Source organism: Xenopus laevis, chromosome 2S (genome assembly GCF_017654675.1).
Source record: "Xenopus laevis strain J_2021 chromosome 2S, Xenopus_laevis_v10.1, whole genome shotgun sequence".
Classification (NCBI taxonomy): domain Eukaryota; kingdom Metazoa; phylum Chordata; class Amphibia; order Anura; family Pipidae; genus Xenopus; species Xenopus laevis.
Window position 1 is genome coordinate 43,712,979 of NC_054374.1, and position 23,252 is coordinate 43,736,230.

At 39.4% G+C, this 23,252-nt stretch overlaps 1 protein-coding gene across 5 annotated transcripts in view; it reads left to right on the forward strand.

The window, feature by feature from the left end:
- The window catches only part of plxna2.S (plexin A2 S homeolog), a 207,578-nt gene extending 190,694 nt beyond the window's left edge, over positions 1–16,884 (forward strand). For 4 of the 5 annotated variants that reach the window (XM_018249152.2, XM_018249150.2, XM_018249151.2 and 1 more), the window contains exons 25-33: positions 445–604; positions 1,307–1,410; positions 1,604–1,642; positions 5,712–5,811; positions 9,116–9,306; positions 9,721–9,890; positions 10,030–10,242; positions 10,519–10,669; positions 13,041–16,884. In XM_018249152.2, coding sequence (XP_018104641.1) covers positions 445–604; positions 1,307–1,410; positions 1,604–1,642; positions 5,712–5,811; positions 9,116–9,306; positions 9,721–9,890; positions 10,030–10,242; positions 10,519–10,669; positions 13,041–13,136 — 1,224 coding nt within the window. In that variant the 3' untranslated portion in view covers positions 13,137–16,884. The remainder of the gene's footprint in view (positions 1–444; positions 605–1,306; positions 1,411–1,603; positions 1,643–5,711; positions 5,812–9,115; positions 9,307–9,720; positions 9,891–10,029; positions 10,243–10,518; positions 10,670–13,040) is intronic. The other variant, XM_018249154.2, reaches the window with a different exon arrangement.
- The last annotated feature ends 6,368 nt before the right edge of the window (positions 16,885–23,252 follow it).

The window sequence follows — 23,252 nt, forward strand, 5'->3', positions numbered from 1 at the left end:
AGAAAGCTCCATTATGAAACCGTTGGAAAGCCCATGGCTGCCGATTCTGCATCTGGATATACAGTAAATTGACCTGGATATTTGTTTGATATGATGCCATGAAAACTTGTAGTTTCTCATGTTTTGCTTATGTACCTTTTTCCATCTACATTAGTATGTTCTCTTGATTTATTTTTCATCTGCCTTTTCTTTCTCACATTTCTTCTGTTCCATAGTCTTGCATCTCTCTCTCTCTCTCTGTAATGGTTTACTGTCACTGCTTCTTATCCATCTTACTGCTACCTCTGTAATCTCTGCATCCACTATTTCTCATGCTTCTTCAAACTGTCTCTTGCTATCTCTTTCTACGTCTTGATTCTCTGCTGCTATGTCAATCCAGCTGAACATCTTTCTCGTCCTTTTTGCACCTGTCTCAGAATCTATTACTCATTCCACTTCCTGCAGATACTGAACTGCGTGAACCCAGATAATGAAAACAGTCCTGAGATTCCAGTGAAGGTTTTAAACTGTGACACCATCACTCAAGTAAAGGAGAAGATCCTGGATGCAGTCTACAAAAATGTGCCATACTCTCAGAGGCCGAGAGCTGTTGATATGGATCTAGGTAGGTCATTTACATAAGTTTCTATCCCCCATATGTAATAAAAAGCACTAAGTTAGCACAGGAGCAGTAACCCATAGCAACAAATAAGAGGTTTGCTTTTAAACAAGCAAATGCTTCCTGCTGATTGGTTGCTATTAGTTAGTGCACTTGGACAAACTTTTATTATCTCCGTTTGAGTTTTAGTATGGTCGTTGGGCAAACAAAAGACAAAAGTCCACAAACCCACCTTAACATTAGTCCTTTGGAATATTGACAGGCATAGTCCTATGTCAGTATTTTAGAAAATGGGGAGACCCAAATTTTTCTCATTATTTTCTGAAAACTACTCTGACCAAATCTGCATGGGGTTTTCCCCTTATTTATCAATACATTTTCCTGAAAATGTCCTGTGTGGGAAAAAACACGAAAAATTGGTTAAAAATTCGGATTGTATTTTTCGGATATCCGCCTGAGAACTGAATATGCAACCTTGGCAGTTCTGAGATGCCGGATTTTCAGATTTGACCTTTTTCCATCCTCGGGGTATAATTTTTCCACTAAAAATATGGATTTTATAGTAAAAAAACATGAATTTTTTGGGGGTTTGGCATTCGGACTTTAATAAATAACCCCCATAGTAATGTTTCACTTCATAGTTGCTGGCAAATCACAAATATTGCTGCTTTATGATTCTCCTCTAACCACTGAATGAACTTCTTGCAGAATGGCGTCAGGGGCGTATAGCCAGGGTCGTTCTACAGGATGAAGATATCACAACCAAAATAGAGGGAGACTGGAAAAGGCTGAACTCACTTATGCACTATCAGGTATCAAACCCCACAAGTCCTAAATAAGGAGGCATTTTAAGCTAGTTGCAGATGAAAAAACTGTCTTTAAAAAAAATCACACAATTTAGATCCGTAATTTGATAATAATTTTAGTATACAATCTGCAACTATTTGCTGATAACTTTATATAAGATATAAGATGTTTTATTAGGAACATTTCCTATTGTTTCAGGTGGAATCAGTTGACTGCATTGGCAAGGGAAAAGACCAGGTGGGCAGGAGTTCTATGAACAAAATCCTAAAATAGTTGATACTATGGTGATGCTCTAGTTTCATACAGTTTGCCTTCAATTAAAGAAACATTAGGACATTGCCTGCAGAACCTAAACTGCACTCAGCTGCAACTTTACAAGGACTAAATCTTTTCACCTTTCTCTACATGAAGTGCCTTAATTGTCACCCAGTTCCATTTTATTCCCTTCCAATGGGTTGAGGCAGTGCCCCCCCCCAGCTTCCCAAAATAAATTAATGAGCGAAACAGCTCTCTCTCAATTGAAATGCACATATTCTGGGAATATCATAAAAGGGGCAACATTTGCTACGTATAGTAACCCATAATAACCAATTAACGAAGCATTTACTCACTGTTTGCTATTGTTTATTAGGTCTGAGCAAATGTTAATTCTTTAATTGCACAACTCCATTAGATTAACTGGCAGTGATATAGGTACAGTTCTTCAGTACATCACAAAGAAGAGCACCTGTTTGTTACATGTCTTCACTTTAACAGCTTTCTTCTGCCTACATCCATTGCTTTCAGTTGGCAGAAGAAAGGCAACTAATTTGTTCCCTCTGTGTATTATAAGGCTCCCAGTTTTAAATAGGGGATTGTATATTGCAGCCCTCAGCTTGATTGTTGGAAACAGCATGATCCTTCCTCGGCACTGTATGGGGTACAGTTCTAAATAAGAAATCCTGCCTCCCCGTTTGTCTTTAATTTATGCCTTTTATGGCATAATCTATAATGAATAGAGCTGGGCAGTGCATTCATTTCTTCTGAGAGGACATGAACATTAGTCTGACTCCACTCAGTCTAATGCTCACGGACCTAAAGCTTTGGGGTTAACACACTAATGCAGCATGTACTTTAACTAAAAAGGATTTATTTGTAACATAGGGGTTGCCAGATTTAAATTAAATTGCTCGTTTTCCACTGCAACAATAGCAGTTGTGTCTCCCCTCTTAAATATAAAAATGGAAGTTCTGTCTTGAGGGCTGCAGCCCAGTGCCCAGGGAGGTTATGGGTAATTGATTCTCTTTAACAAAGACGTGACAGGCCTGGAAGGAATGATACTGTCTTTCCAAAATGTTAAATTATAAACCAACGAAAGTAAACAAAATATATACTGAACAGTACTGCTGATTGGTTCATTAAGAATCCCAAATCTTGTGTAACGGAATTATAATAATCATTTTCCTTTCATATTTGTTCCTTTGTCCTGTGGTCGAGGAGGGTACCACTATGGAGCTTTACTTAAAGCAGATATTACGGAATCTCGTTAGCACTAATATTCATTTACGGTTCGACTTTGGTCTAATTAATCCCCCTGATGTAACAGAGGGACAGGCAATTCACGTTTCCGAAAGATGACTTTATTGCTTGTCCAATCATAAATAAAAATTTTATAAAGTTCGTAAAACCGGTTAGAATTAAAAAATGGTTTAATAAGAGTGCTTTATGGCGCATAACATTATGATAGCCACTAGATTCTCTTTGTGCTTCTGCAATTGCCAGCTTTCTCTTCATCACAAACATAACGTTGTAAACTAAACGTGCTTTTATGTTCCCATTTATGTTACTTATATGTTTCATGTCAGGATTCTGGGCTGGTTTAGCACAAATATCAGAAAACAGCCCCCAGTATGTGCCGGGTTTCTTTCAGCAAAGCCATTGTCCTTTCTATAGCTCAAAAAAACTCATTAATATACAGTTCATGCTGAAAGGTTAGGCACACTGGTTAGATTTACTGCCATGCACAACATAATATTCATTAGATTAATGGTGTAACATTTTAATGTGATTTGGTATCCACCATTATACCCCTACCTGCATATTAGCTACATAAATAACTATACAGGTATGGGATCCGTTATCTGAAAACCCATAATCTCTGAATTACGGGAAGGCCACCTGCCATAGATTATATTTAAATCAAATAATTTCCATTTCTTAAAATGATTTTCTTTTTCTCTGTAATAATAAAACAGTACCTTGTACTTAATCCCAACCAAGATAGAATGAATCTTTATTGAAGCTAAATCAATCCTATTAGGTTTACTTAATATTTAAATTATTTTGCAGTAGAATTAATGTATGGAGACAGAAATTACAGAAAGACCCCTTGTCTAAAAATCCCCTGGCCCTGAGCATTCTGGATAACAGGTCCCATACTGTACCTGTATATGACATCAACATTGTGATAAAACATGGCCTATAAACATGTAGTATGCCAACTAATTGCCCCCCTTTATGGAGAGAGATCATTAACATGCAATAAGGAATGTTGAAGTTACTGCAGCTAAAAATGACTTATTATCTGCACTTCACACAACTTAAAGGATGGGAACAAAGTAGCAACGGGTGGCAATTTCCCTGCAGCAGTAACAAGTAGCAGCAACAGCTTTCCAACCAGAAATGTGAATATGGCAGCTTTTTTGCCAGCCCGATTGCATGTTATAGAAGCAGTAGAACTACAGAAACACGCAGCTTTGGAGAGGTACCATTGCACTGTACTACACATGTAAAATTGCTGGACCAGCAGTTCCTTGCCCAGTAGACCTTACACTGTAAGTTGTGGTGCCTTAGGTGCAGGGAGATTAAGTAGCCCTATAAAGATGGTGACAAGTAAATGCAACCCAGGTCTTCATGGGTCAGAGCCACGTGCCATGCTCACTGACCCTAAGACTGACCTCAGATATTACATTAGCTTTCATTTACTCAATGATGACCTTAGAAGTCACATTGGATTTTTTTCACACTGTCCTTCTCATTGTGTTCTTTTGCCATGTATTTATATGTATTGCTGGAAAGTAATATGGCGGTTACCAGGGATAAAAAGAATATCTACACATTTTAGGAGGGTAACTGCCTGTTGGCACACACTTCTCCCACACAGAACACGAACTCCAAGCGAGCATGACCACCAGGGACTTTCTTACACAGACAATTTCACCATGGTCACATGCATTCAAACATTACACAGGAGAGAACATTCAATTTGCACAATCTTCACACAGGCTTGCTCCAATTTAACCCTTTATTCAAAGGATTGCTATTGGGGATGGCTAAGTCTGGCACTCACACTTGTCTCCAGTCACCGGGAATACCTGTTCCCCACCTGTCTCAGTAATCCAGCACTCCCCACAGTTGCCCCTTTACTATTCTGACCAGGCTTTTTCTAATGGCAGACCACTAGCCCGGATCCCATCAAACACTAGTGCTGGCCTAATCCATTCCTCTTGTGTCCCTATACTGTAGAAAAACCACGGGGGCACTATCCCCACTACCCACTTGTTGGGTAACCTAGCTCAGACCTAGTGTCTGCTATACTCCCTCTTACCTACTCTCCACCTGCATCTATTGCTATTCCAATCTTCTTTGCCTCCACTCAGGTCTGGACTGAGAATTAAAATAGGCCCTGGCATTTCAGGTACACAGAGGCCCAATCAGCCCACACAGAGGCCCAAATAGCCCCCACCAGCCCACTGTTCTGTGCCATTGCCTCCCAACTAAGACCCTGAAACCTGGGTGTGGTCCCCTTTTTATACCTCTAGTGGTGGGGGAGTATATTGCATCCACATTCCTATTAGCTGTCTTGTACCATCTAGTGGCGATTTATCAAATTACGCTTAATTTTGTGTATTGCAAACACAAATGCAAACATGAATGAACTCATACTTACATATCATGCATTTTTAAACAGCAATGTATACACAGTAATTTTCACTCCCCATAACATACATCACCCACTCTACTATTTCTATAGAGATGATGTTGATCCAACCAATAGATGGCTTTGAAATTAGGCAAATGCTGCTTGAGCAATGGGGAGTCCTACATATGTAGGTGTATCATGGATAAAGATAAGACTATATCACCCCCTCCAAACATTATTTCTCTGGTACACTTTTAACTATACTAACCTGTATTTGCATGTTGTTAATATTAAAGCAATGGGATATCAGATGTCTGCCAGAATATATTCTTGAGAAATTAACTGTTCTGCCCACTAGAGGTCAGTAATATACTAATTTGGATTGTTTTTCTCATCTTTATATAGGTCTCAGACCGGTCTATTGTAGCCCTGGTTCCAAAGCAAACCTCATCCTACAATATCCCAGCTTCTGCTAGCATCTCCCGAACATCCATCAGCAGATATGGTGAGAACATAATATGATATTATTATTCTTTTACATAGCATCGACACTTTCCACAATGCCTTACAGAGATCATACATTGTTCATATCAGTCCCTGTCCAGTGAAGCTTACAATATAAGGTCCCTGTTACATTCACACACAGTGATATTATAAAGTGAATAATATCAGCAGCCAATTAACTTACCCATATGTTTTAGGAGAGTGAGAAGAAACTGGAGCGTCTCTCTTTTATGCTTGCGGTATATAGGTTAAATAAGTACCCAAAGCAGCATTTGAAACTGTATCCTGGCCTTTCCCCCACTGGGTACTGGAAGGATGGTAAAAAGACTATATTGTGTTCCCCATTGGCCCATTAGGATTGTTAAATTGTCTCTGCCTCTAGGCTGCATATCATCAGTGCTGTGAGCCTCATTATACCCCTCTGTGGTTCTCCTGAATTGTTCTGCTTCCAGTTGAAGGGAAATTAGGATCCCCAGTATTTGCTTCGTAAGCTGCTTTCTTAGACATGTTTTTGCCCAACTACGAGCCATTATAAGGCATAGAAAGGCATGCACAATCCTTAAAGGCTCATGGCACACATGATATGTGTATTTCCAGTGGAGAAGTGTCAGAACCCAGCCATGCAGTCTGACCATTTGTCACCAGCAAAATACACTGCATATGCCATTAGCGCCCAAACATTGTATTAGTTAAGACTCCTGGATGGATATATATATATATATATATATATATATATATATACACATAAATAAAAACATTAAACATATATAAATAAAAACATTCTAAGCAATGTTAAAAAAGCCCTATCTAATTCTTAGCAAAAAATGCAGTACACTTGTGCTCATACGTATGTCTGTGTGGGCTCACTGGTTTGAGATTGGATTAAGCATATCATATCTCTCAGAACACATTCTTCTGCTAAACCTTGTAAAAAAGAAATTTAGGGATATATTAAATGCAGTTAGGGTTTTTTTATTTAAAAAAAAAAGAGGTAAACACAGTGATTGCATCTTTTAGCACAATTTTATACCACTGTAAAGGTGGCCATACACGGATACACCTTGAGGTGGGCAATATCGGGCTGATCCGATCGTGGGCCCTAGGGCCCAACGATCGGATCCTAGCGTTCGCCAAACGGGCGGTCGGATCGCGGGACCGCATCAACGAACAGATGCGGCCGCGATCCGACGGGATTTTTAATCCCATCCGATCGAGATCTGGCCGACTTTCGGCCAGATCTCGATCGGGGAAGCCCGTCGGGGGCCCCCATACACGGGCCAATAAGCTGCCGACACGGTCTGTCGGCAGCTTTTATCGGCCCGTGTATGGCCACCTTAAGTCTTTATTTTTTTAGTATACTGATTCATAGGTTTACTATAATTAATTGTATTTATGCTGTCCCTGCATTTAAGGCTCCTTATCTAAACGGCATGTCAGGCAATAGCTGTGCTTGCTCATGCTTTATCCATCCTATGATCTCTGGCACTAACACAAACTGGCACACAATAGTACCTGTCTGTGTGGTTATGGCAAGGAAGGAGTTAACCAGGGACTGCAAATAAATCCCATCTGCATCAATTGCTATGGTTACACTTCCCAGCAAGGATTCACAAGCGCCATTTTCATGCTGATCACGCAATAAAGTGTCATAAATCTGCAGCTGAGAGCAGCCTGCGAGAGAGACCGCAGTAAAAACATTCCCTTTCCTTCATTAGCATGTAAATCAGCCAAAATTATAGCAAATATGATTGTGCTGAAAAAAAAAACTTGAAAATGTATCGCTTGATAGAAAGATAGCAGTAATCAGTGCAGTCAGACACAATATTTGCCAGTCAGATCTAAAAAGAAAATGCTGCCTCTTGGCTCCAACGGGCCTGACATTAATAGCAGTGTGAATGGAGTCACTCGACATAGAAGGACATAATCTATAGGGAGAGCCGGAAGGATCACTTCCTGATACAAACAACAGTGTCTGCTCTCTTACTCCAACCCACAAACAGGGACATAGCTTCCAGGCCATGTTTCCCGTGCCCCCACTTTCACGGTATAAATATATATGTTTACACTTGACAACAAAGCTGGTGTCATTTATTCATCTCAGGCCGCTTCTTGTTGGACATTGTATCTAACAGTTCTCTGTTATGGTCCCCAAGCTTAAAGGAATTGTTCAGTGTAAAAATAAAAACTGGTTAAATAGATAGGCTGGCAAAATAAAAAATGTTTCTAATATAGTTAGTTAGCCAAAAATGTAATGTATGTAGGCTGGAGTGATTTGAAATATAACATGTCAGTCTAATCACTACTTCCTGCTTTTCAGCTCTCTTGGTTTCCACTGACTGGTTACCCTGGCTACCAGGCAGTAACCAATCAGAGACTTGAGGGGGGGCCACATGGGTCATATCTGTTGCTTTTGAATCTGAGCTGAATGCTGAGGGTCAATTACAAACTCACTGAACAGAAATGTACCATGTGGCCCCCCTTCAAGTCACTGACTAGCTCAGAGTTATAGAGCTGAAAAGCAGGAAGTTGGATTCTGGCTGTTTTATTAGACATCTGTTCACTCCAGCCTTTATATATTACATTTTTGGCTAACTAACTATATTAGAAACATTTTTTATTTTGCACAGTCTATCTATTTACACAGTTTTTCTTTTCACACTGAACTATTCCTTTAAGGGCCAGGGCACACGCTGCTATTCAGGGTGATTAGTCGCCCAGCGACAAACCGCTTCTTTTTTGGGCGACTAATCTCCCAGAACACCTTCCCAACTAGAATCTAAGTTGCCTGTGGGAAGGCAGTTCGGGGAAGAAGAATTGATTTGTCACTGGGCAACTACTCTCCCGAAATAGGAGCGTGTGCCCTTACTAGTGATGGGCGAATAAAATCACCTGGTGCGAATTCGCAACGTATTTCCCTGTTTCGCCACCGGCATCAAAAAATTTTGGACGCCCATCCGACAAGTCGCTCGCGTCATAATCGCCACGCATCAACACTATTGGGACACCCATTGACTTTAACGCTGGCATCAAAACTGGCGCAAGCGACATTTTGCAGCGCATCCAAAATTGATTCGCCCGTCAATTTTCGAGTTTCACAAATTTTTTGATAATTTTTCGGTAGAAATTCGCCCATCACTAGCCCTTACCCTAAAAATCCAGGCCCAGATATGATTGTACCAAGTGACAGGCAGTTTTCCTATGTTTCTCTCTCCCTTTAGAATTGCAAATATTGCCCTCCCTTATCTATGTAAATTGGCCTTGTTCTATTATGAGCATAACTTCATAATTTACAATATATTCTACAGATTCCACATTCCGCTACACAGGAAGCCCTGACAGCCTGCGTTCACGTGCCCCAATGATCACCCCAGATCTGGAAAGTGGTGTCAAAGTTTGGCATCTGGTTAAAAACCATGAACATGGAGACCAGAAAGAAGGAGATCGGGGAAGCAAGATGGTGTCCGAAATCTACCTGACTCGGCTTCTCGCTACAAAGGTACGTAGCAGTAATCTATAAACATTCTTGGTGTTAGATTAAACCTCCAAAAAATTCTGTTAATCCCATTGTCAGACTGGGACACCAGGGGCCCACCAAAAAAACTTAGACAAGGGGCCCACCAAAAGTTTTTAGACCAGGGGCCCATTCTCAGTACTATTTTCTTCCTCTCCTCACTCAACCTCTATTCTCCTAGTCTCTTATCTTTACATACTATAATCTATTATTCAACCTATTTTGCGACTTTGTTCTCATAGAAATAGGGAATGGCCATGAAACCACCGGGAGTTTTCCGGGTATCCCGGTGGGCCAGTCTGACACTGTTTCTTCCAATTTGTACAGGCCTAATAAGAATAGTGGGGTAGACTGTAAGCATATATGAAATTACTGATCTATGTTTCTCTTCCACCACAGGGAACGCTACAGAAATTTGTGGACGACCTGTTTGAGACACTGTTCAGTACGGTGCACCGAGGCAGCGCTCTTCCACTGGCCATCAAATACATGTTTGACTTCCTAGACGAGCAGGCCGACAGACATGGCATTCACGATACAGATGTGAGGCACACATGGAAGAGCAACTGGTAAGCAGACATATACAAAGAAATTGAGACTTGATCTATAAGCGGAGTTAGTAAAGTTTACAAAGTAATACTACTTTGATATTGTCTTATGAGAGTGTAACTTTAATGTCCTCCTTTGCGTTTCTATTTCTACATTCAGCCTGCCTCTCCGATTTTGGGTGAATGTCATCAAGAACCCCCAGTTTGTATTTGACATCCACAAGGGAAGTATTACGGACGCCTGCCTTTCTGTAGTGGCTCAAACTTTTATGGACTCTTGCTCAACCTCAGAGCATCGACTGGGCAAGGACTCGCCCAGCAACAAGCTACTCTATGCCAAGGACATCCCCAACTACAAGAATTGGGTAGAAAGGTTAGTGCCATTAACTTGGTAACCCACATTTTGGGCATAAAAAATGATTGTTTTCTACTGTTATTGTATCTGAAATGATATCCAAACCATCTCTATGTTTACTGAGGACAGTGTTTGTTCCAGTTGGTATAATCCAATGCAACTAATCAACACATGGCATTTGTATCCTTGTGTAAAAGTAAACATCTAATTGGTCACTGTGGATTATTAGAACTACGCCATAATTGTAGTTATTTTATTCCAAATTTGTAACCCCCATCTTCTTCTCATTTACAGGTATTATGCTGATATTGCCAAGCTCCCAGCCATCAGTGACCAGGACATGAATGCCTACCTCGCAGAGCAGTCCCGCATGCATGCTGCAGAATTCAACATGCTGAGCGCCCTGAATGAGATTTACTCGTATGTCAGTAAATACAGTGTAGAGGTGAGTAGTCAGAATGGAAACAAATGCAGCTTTGTTAGAATAAAACATAAATTAGTTGAAGAGGATTCACAAAAACATATCTTTTAAAGGAAAATGTAACTCCTACAAAAGAATATCGATATGTGTTGTGTTTTATATGCTAAACTTAGTCAGTTGGTTATGATCCATGTCTTTAAAGTTGTTCACAGCAGCTTTCCATCCTGGATTTGAGCCAACTTATAAGTGTCAGTGTCACTGCACATGCTCAGTGTGATCTGGACTGCTATATCAATAGGAGAAATTGTGCTGGTCTGTGGCAGTCTTTAAACTACTCATTGTCCCCAGGCACTCTGTGGGCTAAAATCCCAGGGTTCAGATTTTGCCAAATCAAAATATAGATACACATCTTGGAAGAATCTTGGGCCAAATTTCAGACCTTTCTGTAAAGGTGGCCATACACGGACAGATTAAAGTTGTCAATATCGTTCCTTTAGGCCTGGACTGGCAATCTGTGGGTTCTGGCAAATGCCAGAGGGGCTGTTGTAAGGTCAGACAATCACTGTTTAGTGGGCTGCTGGAGGACTATTTGGGCTTCTGTGTACCTGGAATGCCAGGGCCTATTTTGACTCCCAGTCCAGACCTGTTTTAGACTAATTAGGCTGCTCATCTGCCCATGTGTGGGGGCTCACAATGGGTTCTCCCAAACGATATCAGACCAAAAATCGGCCAGATATCGATAGGACAAGTTTTTTTTTTCTGTGATCCAGCACCGCATCGGCTTGCTGATGTGGTCCTGGGACCCATCGGCACCATTAGCATAATTGTAATCCGATATCACCCAGCCGTTAGTAGGCATATCGGGTTAAGATGCACTCAATTGGACCCCACAAACAAACAGCAACTGAAAGCTGCTGCAGTAAATCCCAGAATCTGGTGATGTCCATGAGTTCAAGACTTCAGGCTGTCATTGCCAGCAAATGGTTTTCAACCAAGTATTAGAAATGAACATTTTATTTTTAGTTTTTTAATTTGTCTAATTACTTTTGAGCCCCTGAAATGAAGTGATCGTGTTAAAAAAAGGCTTTAGTTCCTCACATTTTTATGCAATCTTTTTTGTTCAACCCACTGAATTAGTCTGCAGTTCAACTGCATCTGAGTTGTTTTATTTAAAATTCATTGTGGTAAAGTACAGAAGCAAAATTAGAAAAAAAGTCGTCTCTGTCCAAAGATTTATGGGCCTAACTGTATTTGCTGTTTCTTAAATTTTTGACAAAGTGAAATGGGTCAGATTCACGCATTATTTATGACTAAGGTTTTAGAAGCTAAAACTATTATTTAGATATATATTTGAACACCCTGTTTATTAACCATGGGTTCCTGCATGTTGTTGTAATACAAATTCCAGCAAGCTTTTTAAGTATTTGTTAAATAATGCTGGGGAAAGGTAGTCCAGCAACATCTGGGGACCCAATAGTAAAGCTGGCCATACACATCACAATCTTCTTATTTGGCTAGGTCAGCAGACCTTCATCCGATTTGGCCACCTACATCTAGGGAGAAATTGGGCTTTTTCAGTTGTTTGTCCTGCATGAGAACGCATGGTTTTTGATATGACAAAAGTTCTTTTTTTAATTTACGTTTCTTTACTTTATAGTGCAGAATTTGGTACTAGAGTTAAATATAAAACTCAAAAAGTTCAGTACTAGAGTTAAATATAAAACTCAAAAAGTTCAGTTTTATCTTTTTTTATTCTTGTCTATTAATAGATACAAGTTAATGCAGGGGCATTTCAGCCATGAGGCAAGGTGAGCACCTTGCCTCAGGCGGCAGCTCCGCAGACATTACCGCAGCCACTCCTGGTAACAAAGAGCCGAATTTCCAGTTTTTAAACCGGAAATTCGGCTTTTCTAGTGCAGAGAGCGCAATTTCGCTCTCTGCGCTATCAATGTGACCTGCAATAGACTATAAAGGTAAGTGTGACAGGCGGCATTGCGAAACTTACCAAAACGCCCCTAGTTAAATGGTTCATTCAATAGGCTTGTAGTTTTTGCATGCTGTTTTTCTTCAGTGCCTTTTTGGACTTTCAGCAGATTAAATTCTCAGTGTTAGCTGCTAGATAAAATCCCATAAAAGATTCATTATGTCATAACCCTTAAGTTACTAAAAGGAGCCCATCTTTATTATTCATACGTCTGAAACGCCTCTCTTCAGATGGAAAGAGAATATAATTAGAATTCATGCTGACTGCCCATAAGTCTAGAAGGAGTCTGCTCAAATGATTGTGTGTGGTGTGTGTTATCTCATTTATTCTATAACATGTTAAATTGTGATTATGTAGTTACTAGAAATGGACTCCTCTTTGAAACCAATGAAAATGTATTTTTTACTACAGCTCATTACAGCCTTGGAGCATGATGAACAAGGACGACGGCACCGCTTAGCTTACAAAGTGGAACAACTAATAGGAGCAATGAGCTTCGACAGCTGAACTTTACTTTGTCCCCTTAACTTTTAAAAAGGGGGAAAGGCTCCTGTCAAAGACTCAACAGAGTGACAGGATTCCCTTTACTTTATGTCCAACTGTGAAGAACTACATGAAGTATCAATTGGTCTAACAGTAGTGTGAACCTATCACAGAGCAAGGAAAGCAGCAGAACCTGTCCCAAACACATCATTCCTTACCTGAATGTGAAGACTCCAGAGATGTCTAAGAGGCTGCTTATTGCATGTTCAATGTAAAGTATGTGACTACAGACAACAAAAGACTTAACTGCCCTGTTGGTTTGGTTGATTGTTTAGCTTGTCTTCTCTTCAACAGACTTACTTTTTTTGTTATTTATTGTTTTGGGGAAAGAAACCGTTATTTTTTGCCCATCTTGGGATACAAAAGGGAATTTCAACTCTACTTTGTTCCTCTTATTTAGCAAATGTTGGCATATTTTGCACTGGTTCAAGAGATGACTTTCAAGATGTCCATGATACACAGCCGTGTTTAACAAAAGCATACCGTGGAACATTTCAGAGTGCCAACCTCTGCTTAAAGACACACTTTCACCAGTCTGAGTTCTGTGGAACTTCACTGACAGCCACTTCCAATTCACCAGCTGAACTATTAACAGACACATCAAAGCAAGAGGTGTTTTCCCATAAACCCTTTCAAATCACTGTTTACTGGACCATTGTCACTATCATGGCCATGGTCACTACACCATGGCCAAGACCAGTGAATAGGACATGTCAGTAGTGAGTTAATTATTGGGCATGTTTCTGACAGCTGAGCCACAATCACTAAAGACAATGCCACTGATAAGGGGTATATTATCCTATAAAAATCAGCTCGGTACCAGGCATGTGAGGCCATGCATGTCCATGTATTCCTACCACCTCTGTACCTTCTTCACCATTCATGAACTGACACTCTTGTATAGCACTAATATTTAGACCATTAAAGAGCCACCAAATAAATACTCTACTTATATTTTAAATGACCATTAAATGGCCAGTAACATAAATTAATGTTGTGTTCATAACATAACATGCACTTTTTTCAAAATAAAGTATGTAGTCACTCTTCTTCAATTTCACTCCAGGGCTACATTAAAGTTATTCTGTAATTATTTTTAAGGTACAGATTTTTATTACTAAATGACACAAGCCATCTCAGGTCATTGTGCCTGGTCATGTGCTTTCAAAAAGAGCTAGCACTTCACAATGGAACTGCTTTTAGATTGTAACTTTAAGAGACACTAATTGGGTTACCTTGATTTGGATTTTTACTTTTGAGTACTGTTCTCATATCTACCACTAGGTGGTTACCTTTCTATTGTTCTACTGAAGGGAAAGGGAGGAGGGTGATATCACCCTAACTTGCAGTGCAGTAATAAAGTGTGACTGAAATCTACCAGAGCACAAGTCACATGACTGAGGGCACCTGGAAAACTAAGAACATGTCTAGTTTTGATAATTTTCAGGACAGATTCGCCTATCTCTAGTAATCACAAATACCAGCTTTTTTTTTAAATGAAAAACTATCCCTTTGGAACATTTGTGGTTAAATGGTTATGTTGAGCTTTTCCATTTGATTATAAGAAGTATGCCATGTCTGGGGAGGCTTCAGTCAAAAATTAGTTTTGTATGGAAACCCCTGTCCTGGTGGGTCCTGGGCTATTGCCCCTTTTAACATGACAGTCCTTCTGTAAACTACACGTATTCTATCAGGCAGATAGTTTAGACTCATATCTCAAACAAGATGGTGGAGAGATTTGCCTGAAGATAAGTTTTGCCACAAACATTTCTCATGTGCTTTTGTTGTTTTCCCCTCACTTTGTAAGGCCTATCATATGTTGTGATTTGCTGCCTAAGAGGGAATTTTATGAACACTCTGGAATTAATGCTTGGGCAATTTCATTTGTCATTTGCTGTCCATCATTTGCATTATTCTAATTTACAGTTTGTACGTGATCAGCTTAGTCAGAAGCATTGCCCACAAATTCATTTCTTAATGATGATATGTTTACAACAGCCATTACTTGAACTAGCTATGGATATTTATTTTTTATTGCTGTTTGTTTGTTATATACAATCTCGGAACATCAGGCACTTGATGCACTCTTGTTTTCGATTGCAACACTGCATTATTTAGTCACTGTTTCATGGTCATTTAAGTGCCACTCCTTCTGTTAAAGGGAAACTAGCGCACTGCTCTTCCGTGAAAGGATCAACTAAGTGAACTTGTACATGCCTTGTCACAGCTTAAAGGGATATGTGTGGGCAGCCATACTGCTTGCTAATAAAGTTAAACATCCCTAACATATACACTCATATTTAGCCCCCTTGGTAGGTGAAAGCTTGATTGGAAATACTGAGCAATACTTTCAGAACAAAACATTTCTAAGATTTGAATATACTTGTTTTACTCAACAAGAAAAGCCATACTACACATTTTTGGCATGATTATAAAAGTTAATTTAACATCTATAACAATTCTATCATTTTATGCCTCTCATGCAATAGCAGCTATGGTTTCCCTTTATATAAATATGCTCTCCCTCTGTAACAACCAATTAAAAAGCTCCTGGGAGCACATGAAACAATAGCAGACTTGCCTATGAGACTAACAGGTTTAGAAACCTGTTTCATGTGCTGCAAGGAGGGCTACATTGCTTATTGCAACTTTATTGTTCCCACACTGGAGACCAAAGCCCCCAATTTTCTCTTGCTACGGTAAGTCACCTTCTTTGCTTAGAGGCCATGCAGTGAATTGCAGGGCAATACAGTGCTGGCCAATAAGTCCCGATTTTCTTTCTACGTATTTAATGTTTCCTGGTGAAAGTCTCTCTTTTTAGTTCTCATTTAAAGTTAGAGATAAATTAATTGGGGTGATTTGTGATTTGATTTGTATCCATTCAGTTGAAATATTCTGAATCAGGTTTAACTGTTTATATCAAATAGAGCCAGATGAAATCAGTGTGCAAAATAGCAAAAAAATACGATTTGCTTAACTCTACAAACAATATTTCTGGCATTCCATTGTCAAATTGTTCATCGTAACCTTGGCTGCTACGAGCTCCTCGCCATCACATCTTGTTTGCGGCTGGAGCTGCTCTTGATAATTTAAAATATAGACATTCCCATATTTTTTTACGACTGATCATTGTTGAGCATTGTCGGGTTGAATATACCAATTCCCAGTAAGAGAGTCAAGAACATTGTGGTCTTATGTGATTTGTGTGCTGGACATTGAGCAAGTACCACTTTAGAAAACCATTTGTGAATTTTCAAGAGCGCCTATTGTAAATGTGCCAACCAGGAATATCCGCAATTCCATAGCAGTCTTTATTTTTCTACAGCTCTTAGCAAAGTGTGTCAGATGATGAACCAAACGGAGCAATGACATTGCAGAGTCCAAACTCTGGGAGTGGGCCTGCTTCTCCCCAGCTCTACTGCACTTGTGAACGATAGTGTGTCTTTTGCTTTCTCTATTTTAATTTCCTCGTCTGCCTCGCTTTTTTTTCTGTCATTTTTACAGATGTGAAAATTACAAAAAAAATCAAAAGACAAAAAAAATAACCTGAAAGTTTTAATTATTTAAAAATGTTCGGAGACAAAAAAGTTTTGTTATTATTTTAATATATTATTGTGTACCTATTGTAAATATGAAACACTCCTATTTTGCAAGCCAAGGACCCACTTTGTACTATTGTTATATATAAATAAAGTTTACTGGATAAAAAAAAGAAGTTGCGTTTATTTCACAGGAAATCTAAATCATTTATTGACGTCTGAACTCTGCTTTGTTAAATGATTCACTATAAACACTTTGTACAGATCCCTTCCTGCCATTTTCTCCTACTTCCCTTTAACTAAGCAAGATTAGCAACACTTTATTATGAGTTCATTACTCAGTAGAGATACTGTAGGCTCACCAACAGGGAATTCTCTTTGTTTCCTAAAAACTGCTTTCCCAGCCAACTGAAATGTAAAATGCAGCTGTGGTTGCTTGTCACTTCTGGAGCTTAGCAGCCCCCTTGAGTGCAGCAGCATGCATCTGGCTCACTGTTGGAGTGACGCCTGGGAAATTAATATGCTGCTGAGTATGGAGCCTACAGCATATAGAACTTACTCCCGTTATAACAACACTACACCTGTAAATGCCAACTATTCCAGAATCCATTAAATTGCAAATATATTGATATATGACTATTCACATTCCCTGGTCCCCAGTCTTACTATTAATCTATTATCTATGCAATTGTGTATACTTTCAAAACAGGGGGTTTTATTTACAAGCCACCATACCACGTTGAGGTATATGGTCCTAATTACCTCTGGTCGTTTTTGTAGGCCAAAGGCCCTGCATAAAAGCATTTCTTGGGATAAGTTACTCATGACATAGCGATTGCTTTCACAAGGTTTAATCTTCTACCGCCAATAGCTTTTAACGGTGATAACTGTCATGGTCATGGCAGAAAAATCCAGACCCCCCTTAGGCTCACAGAGTCTTTCAATCACTCCCTTTCTTTTGGATTGTGGGACACTTGCTATGCTTTCTACTGAATCTGAACCATCCACTATGGAAAGAAGACTTTAAATCCCAGGTTCCATCACTTAACAATGGACCAAAGTGAGGGAGTGGGTAAATGAGCCTAAGAACAGGAAATTGTTCCTTAGAAACAGACTATCATGGTTCCTTTCAATCTATAGAATCAGGTATGTCTGTGTTATACACACACACACACGTAGGGATGTGTAAAATATCCACCCCTAGTATTATTGTCAGGTAGTCCCTCCATGTTATGGACACCTAATTGGGTCCTAAAATACAGTTGGGAGGGGTACTGTGGACTCTTGCTACTTCTCACAGTGACCAGCAGATGGCACTGTGCTAGAGTATAAAAGGCTCTGGAGCCATACTTTCAGGGTCCATCTTGTGCTGGCTCTAGCCTGTGCAGGAGGCAGAGCTCGAGTGGAACCTAGACAGGTCAGGTCTAGTAAGAATAGGCTACTCACCCTTATAGATCACTCTAGGAGTGATAGTCAGTGAGATTATTTAGCTGAGCAGCTTGAGGCTCCAAAAAAGGATTGTAGTGGGATTAAGATCCCAGGGTACTCATTGCCCAGAAGTAGGGACTAAGTGTACAGACCTAGGGTAGATAGATTCCCCTCAGGTTCCACTTAGGGAAAAGGCTGAAAACTGGGTGTATCTCCTCAAAGCTGCATGTATTGTTCCTATTTCTGAGGAGAATCATACTGACCAAAGGTGTTGTGAGTACTGCCTATTCAATGTACTATATGAACCTGAAATGTTCTGACTTATGTACAATCCACTGAGGATTGTATACTGTGCTCAATAAATCTGTTATTTGGTTAAGTTATAAGAACCACTGGCCCCCAATTCTTTGCACCTTGAATACAGTTACAGTTGCACTACACCCTGCTTCCACCTCGCTGCGAAGGCTCACTCCCTAAGGTTTTAAGGTCTCATCCGGAGCATATGTACTAGTGTACTAGGAGTGAAGCTTATAGTAGAGTAAGGTGCAATCAATTTACTATAGCGCTACAAACATACATATATATACATATATATATATATATATATATATATATGGATGGTATATATATATATATATGGTATATATATATATATATATATATATATATATATATATATATATATATATGGTATATATATATACGGTATATATATATATATATATATATATACGGTATATATATATATATATATATATATATACGGTATATATATATATATATATATATATATATATATATATATATACGGTATATATATATATATATATATATATATATATATATATATATATATATACGGTATATATATATATATATATATATATATACGGTATATATATATATATATATACGGTATATATATATATATACACGGTATATATATATATACCGTATATATATATATATATATATACACAGTAGTAAAATCCAGGAAAATGTAAAATAAGGGAATAAGGGAAATGTATTATGCATAATATATAGGTGGGACCACAAAACAACAATGTAAAATAAGGGGAAACTTAAAATCAGGGGATGTAAAAAGGGAGTTCTACTGTGTGTATATATACAAAATATTTAATAGTTAATATCATAGTAAGTGGCATATTACTAAATCCTACCAAACTGGTATGTACAGTATATTTAAGTAAAAATTGGCCTTTTACATCTCTTGCCTTAAACCACCATTTCGTGGTGGTCTCTGTGCTGCCTCAGAGATCACCTGACCAGAAATAATATAAATTTTAACTGTAAAAGGAAGAAGTGTGGAAGCACTCTGTCTGTTAATTTGCTCGTGACCCAACATGTATGGTTTGTTTGTTTGCATCATTAATCCTAGGATCCCAGGGGACGGCCCTTATTTTTTAAATATCAGTTTTCTATATATGATTAGCCAGTGGCACATACTACTAAAAACTATATTATTATGAAAATGGTTTATTTACATGAAGCTGGGTTTTACATATGAGCTATGCAATACATTTTTATAGACACCTACAGCGGTTTAGTATAAATTAGTCAACTTAGGGCATTAATACTGGAATCACTTTCTTCTGTAGGCATAAGGTATCCCCAGGTCTTCTGACCCTAAAATAGGCTAACATGCTGACTTTTCACCAACAGTTCAAAACAAAGTAGGAGATAGAGTAAGTCACAGAAAGTGCAAGGAATGGCCTCTTCTTGTATAGAGCTGCTCAGCAAGTGTTTATGTCCCCTTTATTTAGTATTAGCAGGACGAGGGTGAGTATAGGTACAGGAAACAATTAAAACAAATATAAAACAAAGCAGAAAAGATAGGAAAAAGAGAGTGGATCAGAAAAACAGAAATAAGCAGCTGTCCAAGATTGCTGGGGGCACCACTTGTGAAAAAGGTGTTGTTCTTTTGACTCATAGGGGCAGATTGACTCATAGGGGCAAAGTGACTAACGCTGGCGAAACTTTGCCATCGTTACGTCTTTCATTCACTTCGCCAATTTACTAATGGGCACAGACATAACATCGCTAGCAAAAGAGACAGATGCTAGCGATCATTCGCACTCTATTGCTAGGCGAATTTTTTCCTCCGCAAATTCACTAAGAAGATGCGGATTTTACTGAACGCTACCTCTTTCGCCAGACTTGCCTTTGCCAGCTCAGACCAGGCGAAGTGCATTGGAGTGCATAGATGTTCCTCAATTTTTAGTGGAAAAAAATTCTAATTCCCAAAAAATGCTGGTGTCTTCCTTTTTCCAGAGTGATAGCCTGCAAAAGTCCGTAAAAATTTTTTTGGGTGACCGGGTTCCCCCATACATTTTCTATACACCAGCAAAACTTCGCCAGCGTTCGGCACCCTGGACGCAACTTCGCATTTTAGTATATTAGCGTTGTCCTAGCAAATTTACACCTGGCGAAGTGTTGCAATGGCTGCGAAATTGCTGGCGAATTGTCACTGGTTAGTAAATTTGCCCATAGCATCTAGCAGCTAACAAATTTAGTAAGGCAATTCCCATTCTGTTGGTTGTACAATGGTTACTGTGGGTGTTCAAATGTTTCATGGAGAGCTGTTTAAAAATGTATGGATGAGACTTTAGGCAAGCTTCATAAATATTTAATTCCTTAAAATTTTGCCCTACCAATACTCTGCGAAATAAATTTAAACATCCGACTGAAGCTAATGACTTCCATACAAAGTAGATTTATGTTCTTGTTTTTTAAAATTGCATTATTTATCTGAAATAAGTCATCACATTCCTACAAAACACATTTTCTACACAGTGACAGCAAATTAAAATATATTCATGCTAGGCATAATAGGGTTTGTCATTATTCACTTTAACCTCTATAATTAAGGTTATGCTACAGTTCCCCTTGGGCCTGTGTTATCCGCACCTTGGTGTCATGTAGCCAACAAAAGACGTCTCAGCCGAGAATAGAGGGGCGGCATTGGGTAATTGTTTTGGGTAATTAAAAACGTCATGGGCAACAGAAACTGAAACAGAGTAAATGATTTTCCTATATTAGGCTCTGATCAAATCTCACAGGGGGTTCATTATAACCATGTTATCACTTTCAGTTGGGAAAGTATTTATTGAACCAACTGCCGGGTAGGAAAGACTTTTAGTAGTGGCAACGCTGACTGCACACGGAAACCTCCAAGCTATTAACAGGAGCCCCTAAGTGCTGCAGGACACAATCTCATGCAGTAATTTCTAGATGAGCTTCACAACAGCCGTTTGACCCAGCAAGCTTTGATAAAACCTTCACCAAGTGCATGCCAGGGAAAATGTAATATTAATTAAGTGAAGTTGTTCCTAGGAAGACACCGGCTGAATACAGATGTGATGCTGTGGGCTCTGATTCCGATGGAAGGATACTTGCAGCTATGTTATCAGTCTGATATCAGTCTAGATCCCAGAGTTCTGGTGAACAAATATACCAGGAGTGGAACAAAAGAAAAATCACTACAGTTCCAAGGTCAAGTTTCCTATCAGCAGGATGGGCTGCACTTCAATAATTAAATATGAACAAAGGAAAGATGTTTTTACTGCTAAATTTCCATGAATGAAAACAGTATGTAGAAAAATAATGCACGGCACACATCCTCTATAGAATTCTATTTCTTTAAGGGAAGTTCTGTTTGCCTCTACTCCCAGAATAACATATACCGTATATACTCGCGTATAAGCCGAGTTTTTCAGCACCCAAAATGTGCTGAAAAACTCGACCTCGGCTTATACGCGGGTCATACGCCAATCCCTCACCGGATCCCTCACCTCCCTCTCCCATATATACTCCGTATATACGCCAATCCCTCACCGGATCCCTCACCTCCCTCTCCCATAGCGCATCAGGACTCTGTGACTGACTGTCACGATCGCCGCCCGGAGCTCCTGGACCTGCTCCGGGCGGCGATCGTGACAGTCAGTCACAGAGTCCTGATGCGCTATGGGAGAGGGAGGTGAGGGATCCGGTGAGGGATTGGCGTATATACGGAGTATATACGGTATTTGAAAGAAAATAACCCCTACTTTCAGCACCTGGGTGTGTCATTAGTAACTCCTCACTTCATTGATATTCATAGGCTCACAAAATGGGGTGTGGGGACCAGGGCCCTTTTGTATAAAGTGTTGTGTTATTTCCCAGCACCCACTGCTAGCCCTGTATTCTATATGGATTATCTTCTCCCTACAGGAACCAGCATGGCAGCACCAACTGCTAAACAGGGGCTTATTTATAATAATGGGATTATTGGACCCCTTCCCCCATCCAGGCCATATTCTCCTAGAAGAGTTTGTGACCAAAATAAGCAGAGGAATTTCAAAGCTCTTGCTGCGGACTGTAAACATTTACATGTGTCCTGCACACTGTTGGGGCCGCAGAAGGAGCCTCGTATGTAGTTGCTGCATCTTTCCATCTCTCTGCCCCTGGTTGAGTTATAAGTTATTTTACTGTGACTGGTGTGCTTACAATTTTTTTTTTTTAAACTGTGGGCAGGCCTACCTTTCATTGTTATTCAGTGGGTGCAGGTACAGATTGATTTTCAATCAGCCCCTAGGCTTATACACGAGTCAATAAATTTTTCCAGTTTTCTTAGGTAAATTAGGTACCTCGGCTTATACACGGGTCGGCTTATACACGAGTATATACGGTAAGCACAAAATGATCTGGTCAGCAATGGGAATTCTGCTGCCAGCAGAACATATAAATAAACAAAAATCCTTTCTCTTCTACCATGCCAGCTGGCCAGCTCTGCTTTGTGCAGAAAATCTCAGTGTAAGCGCCACATCATTTCCAGTCTGAAGCTTTAAAGTAACAGTCCGGGGGGTTGCATAGAAATGCCGGGAATTTATTACAGGCATTTTAGTGCAAGAGCATGTATCTACATGACTGCAAGCATATAGTAGGCAAACAATTAATCTACTGTGGCATTTGGCAGTTGCCAGGGCAGATCTGCATTGAATCAAAGCACAAAGTGCCAGTAAGAATTTACATGTAGATTGAAAGGTTAAAACAGCAACAGCTCTATTTCTCTAACCGTTTTACATGTATGTTACAAAGAAAGACACATTTTTTT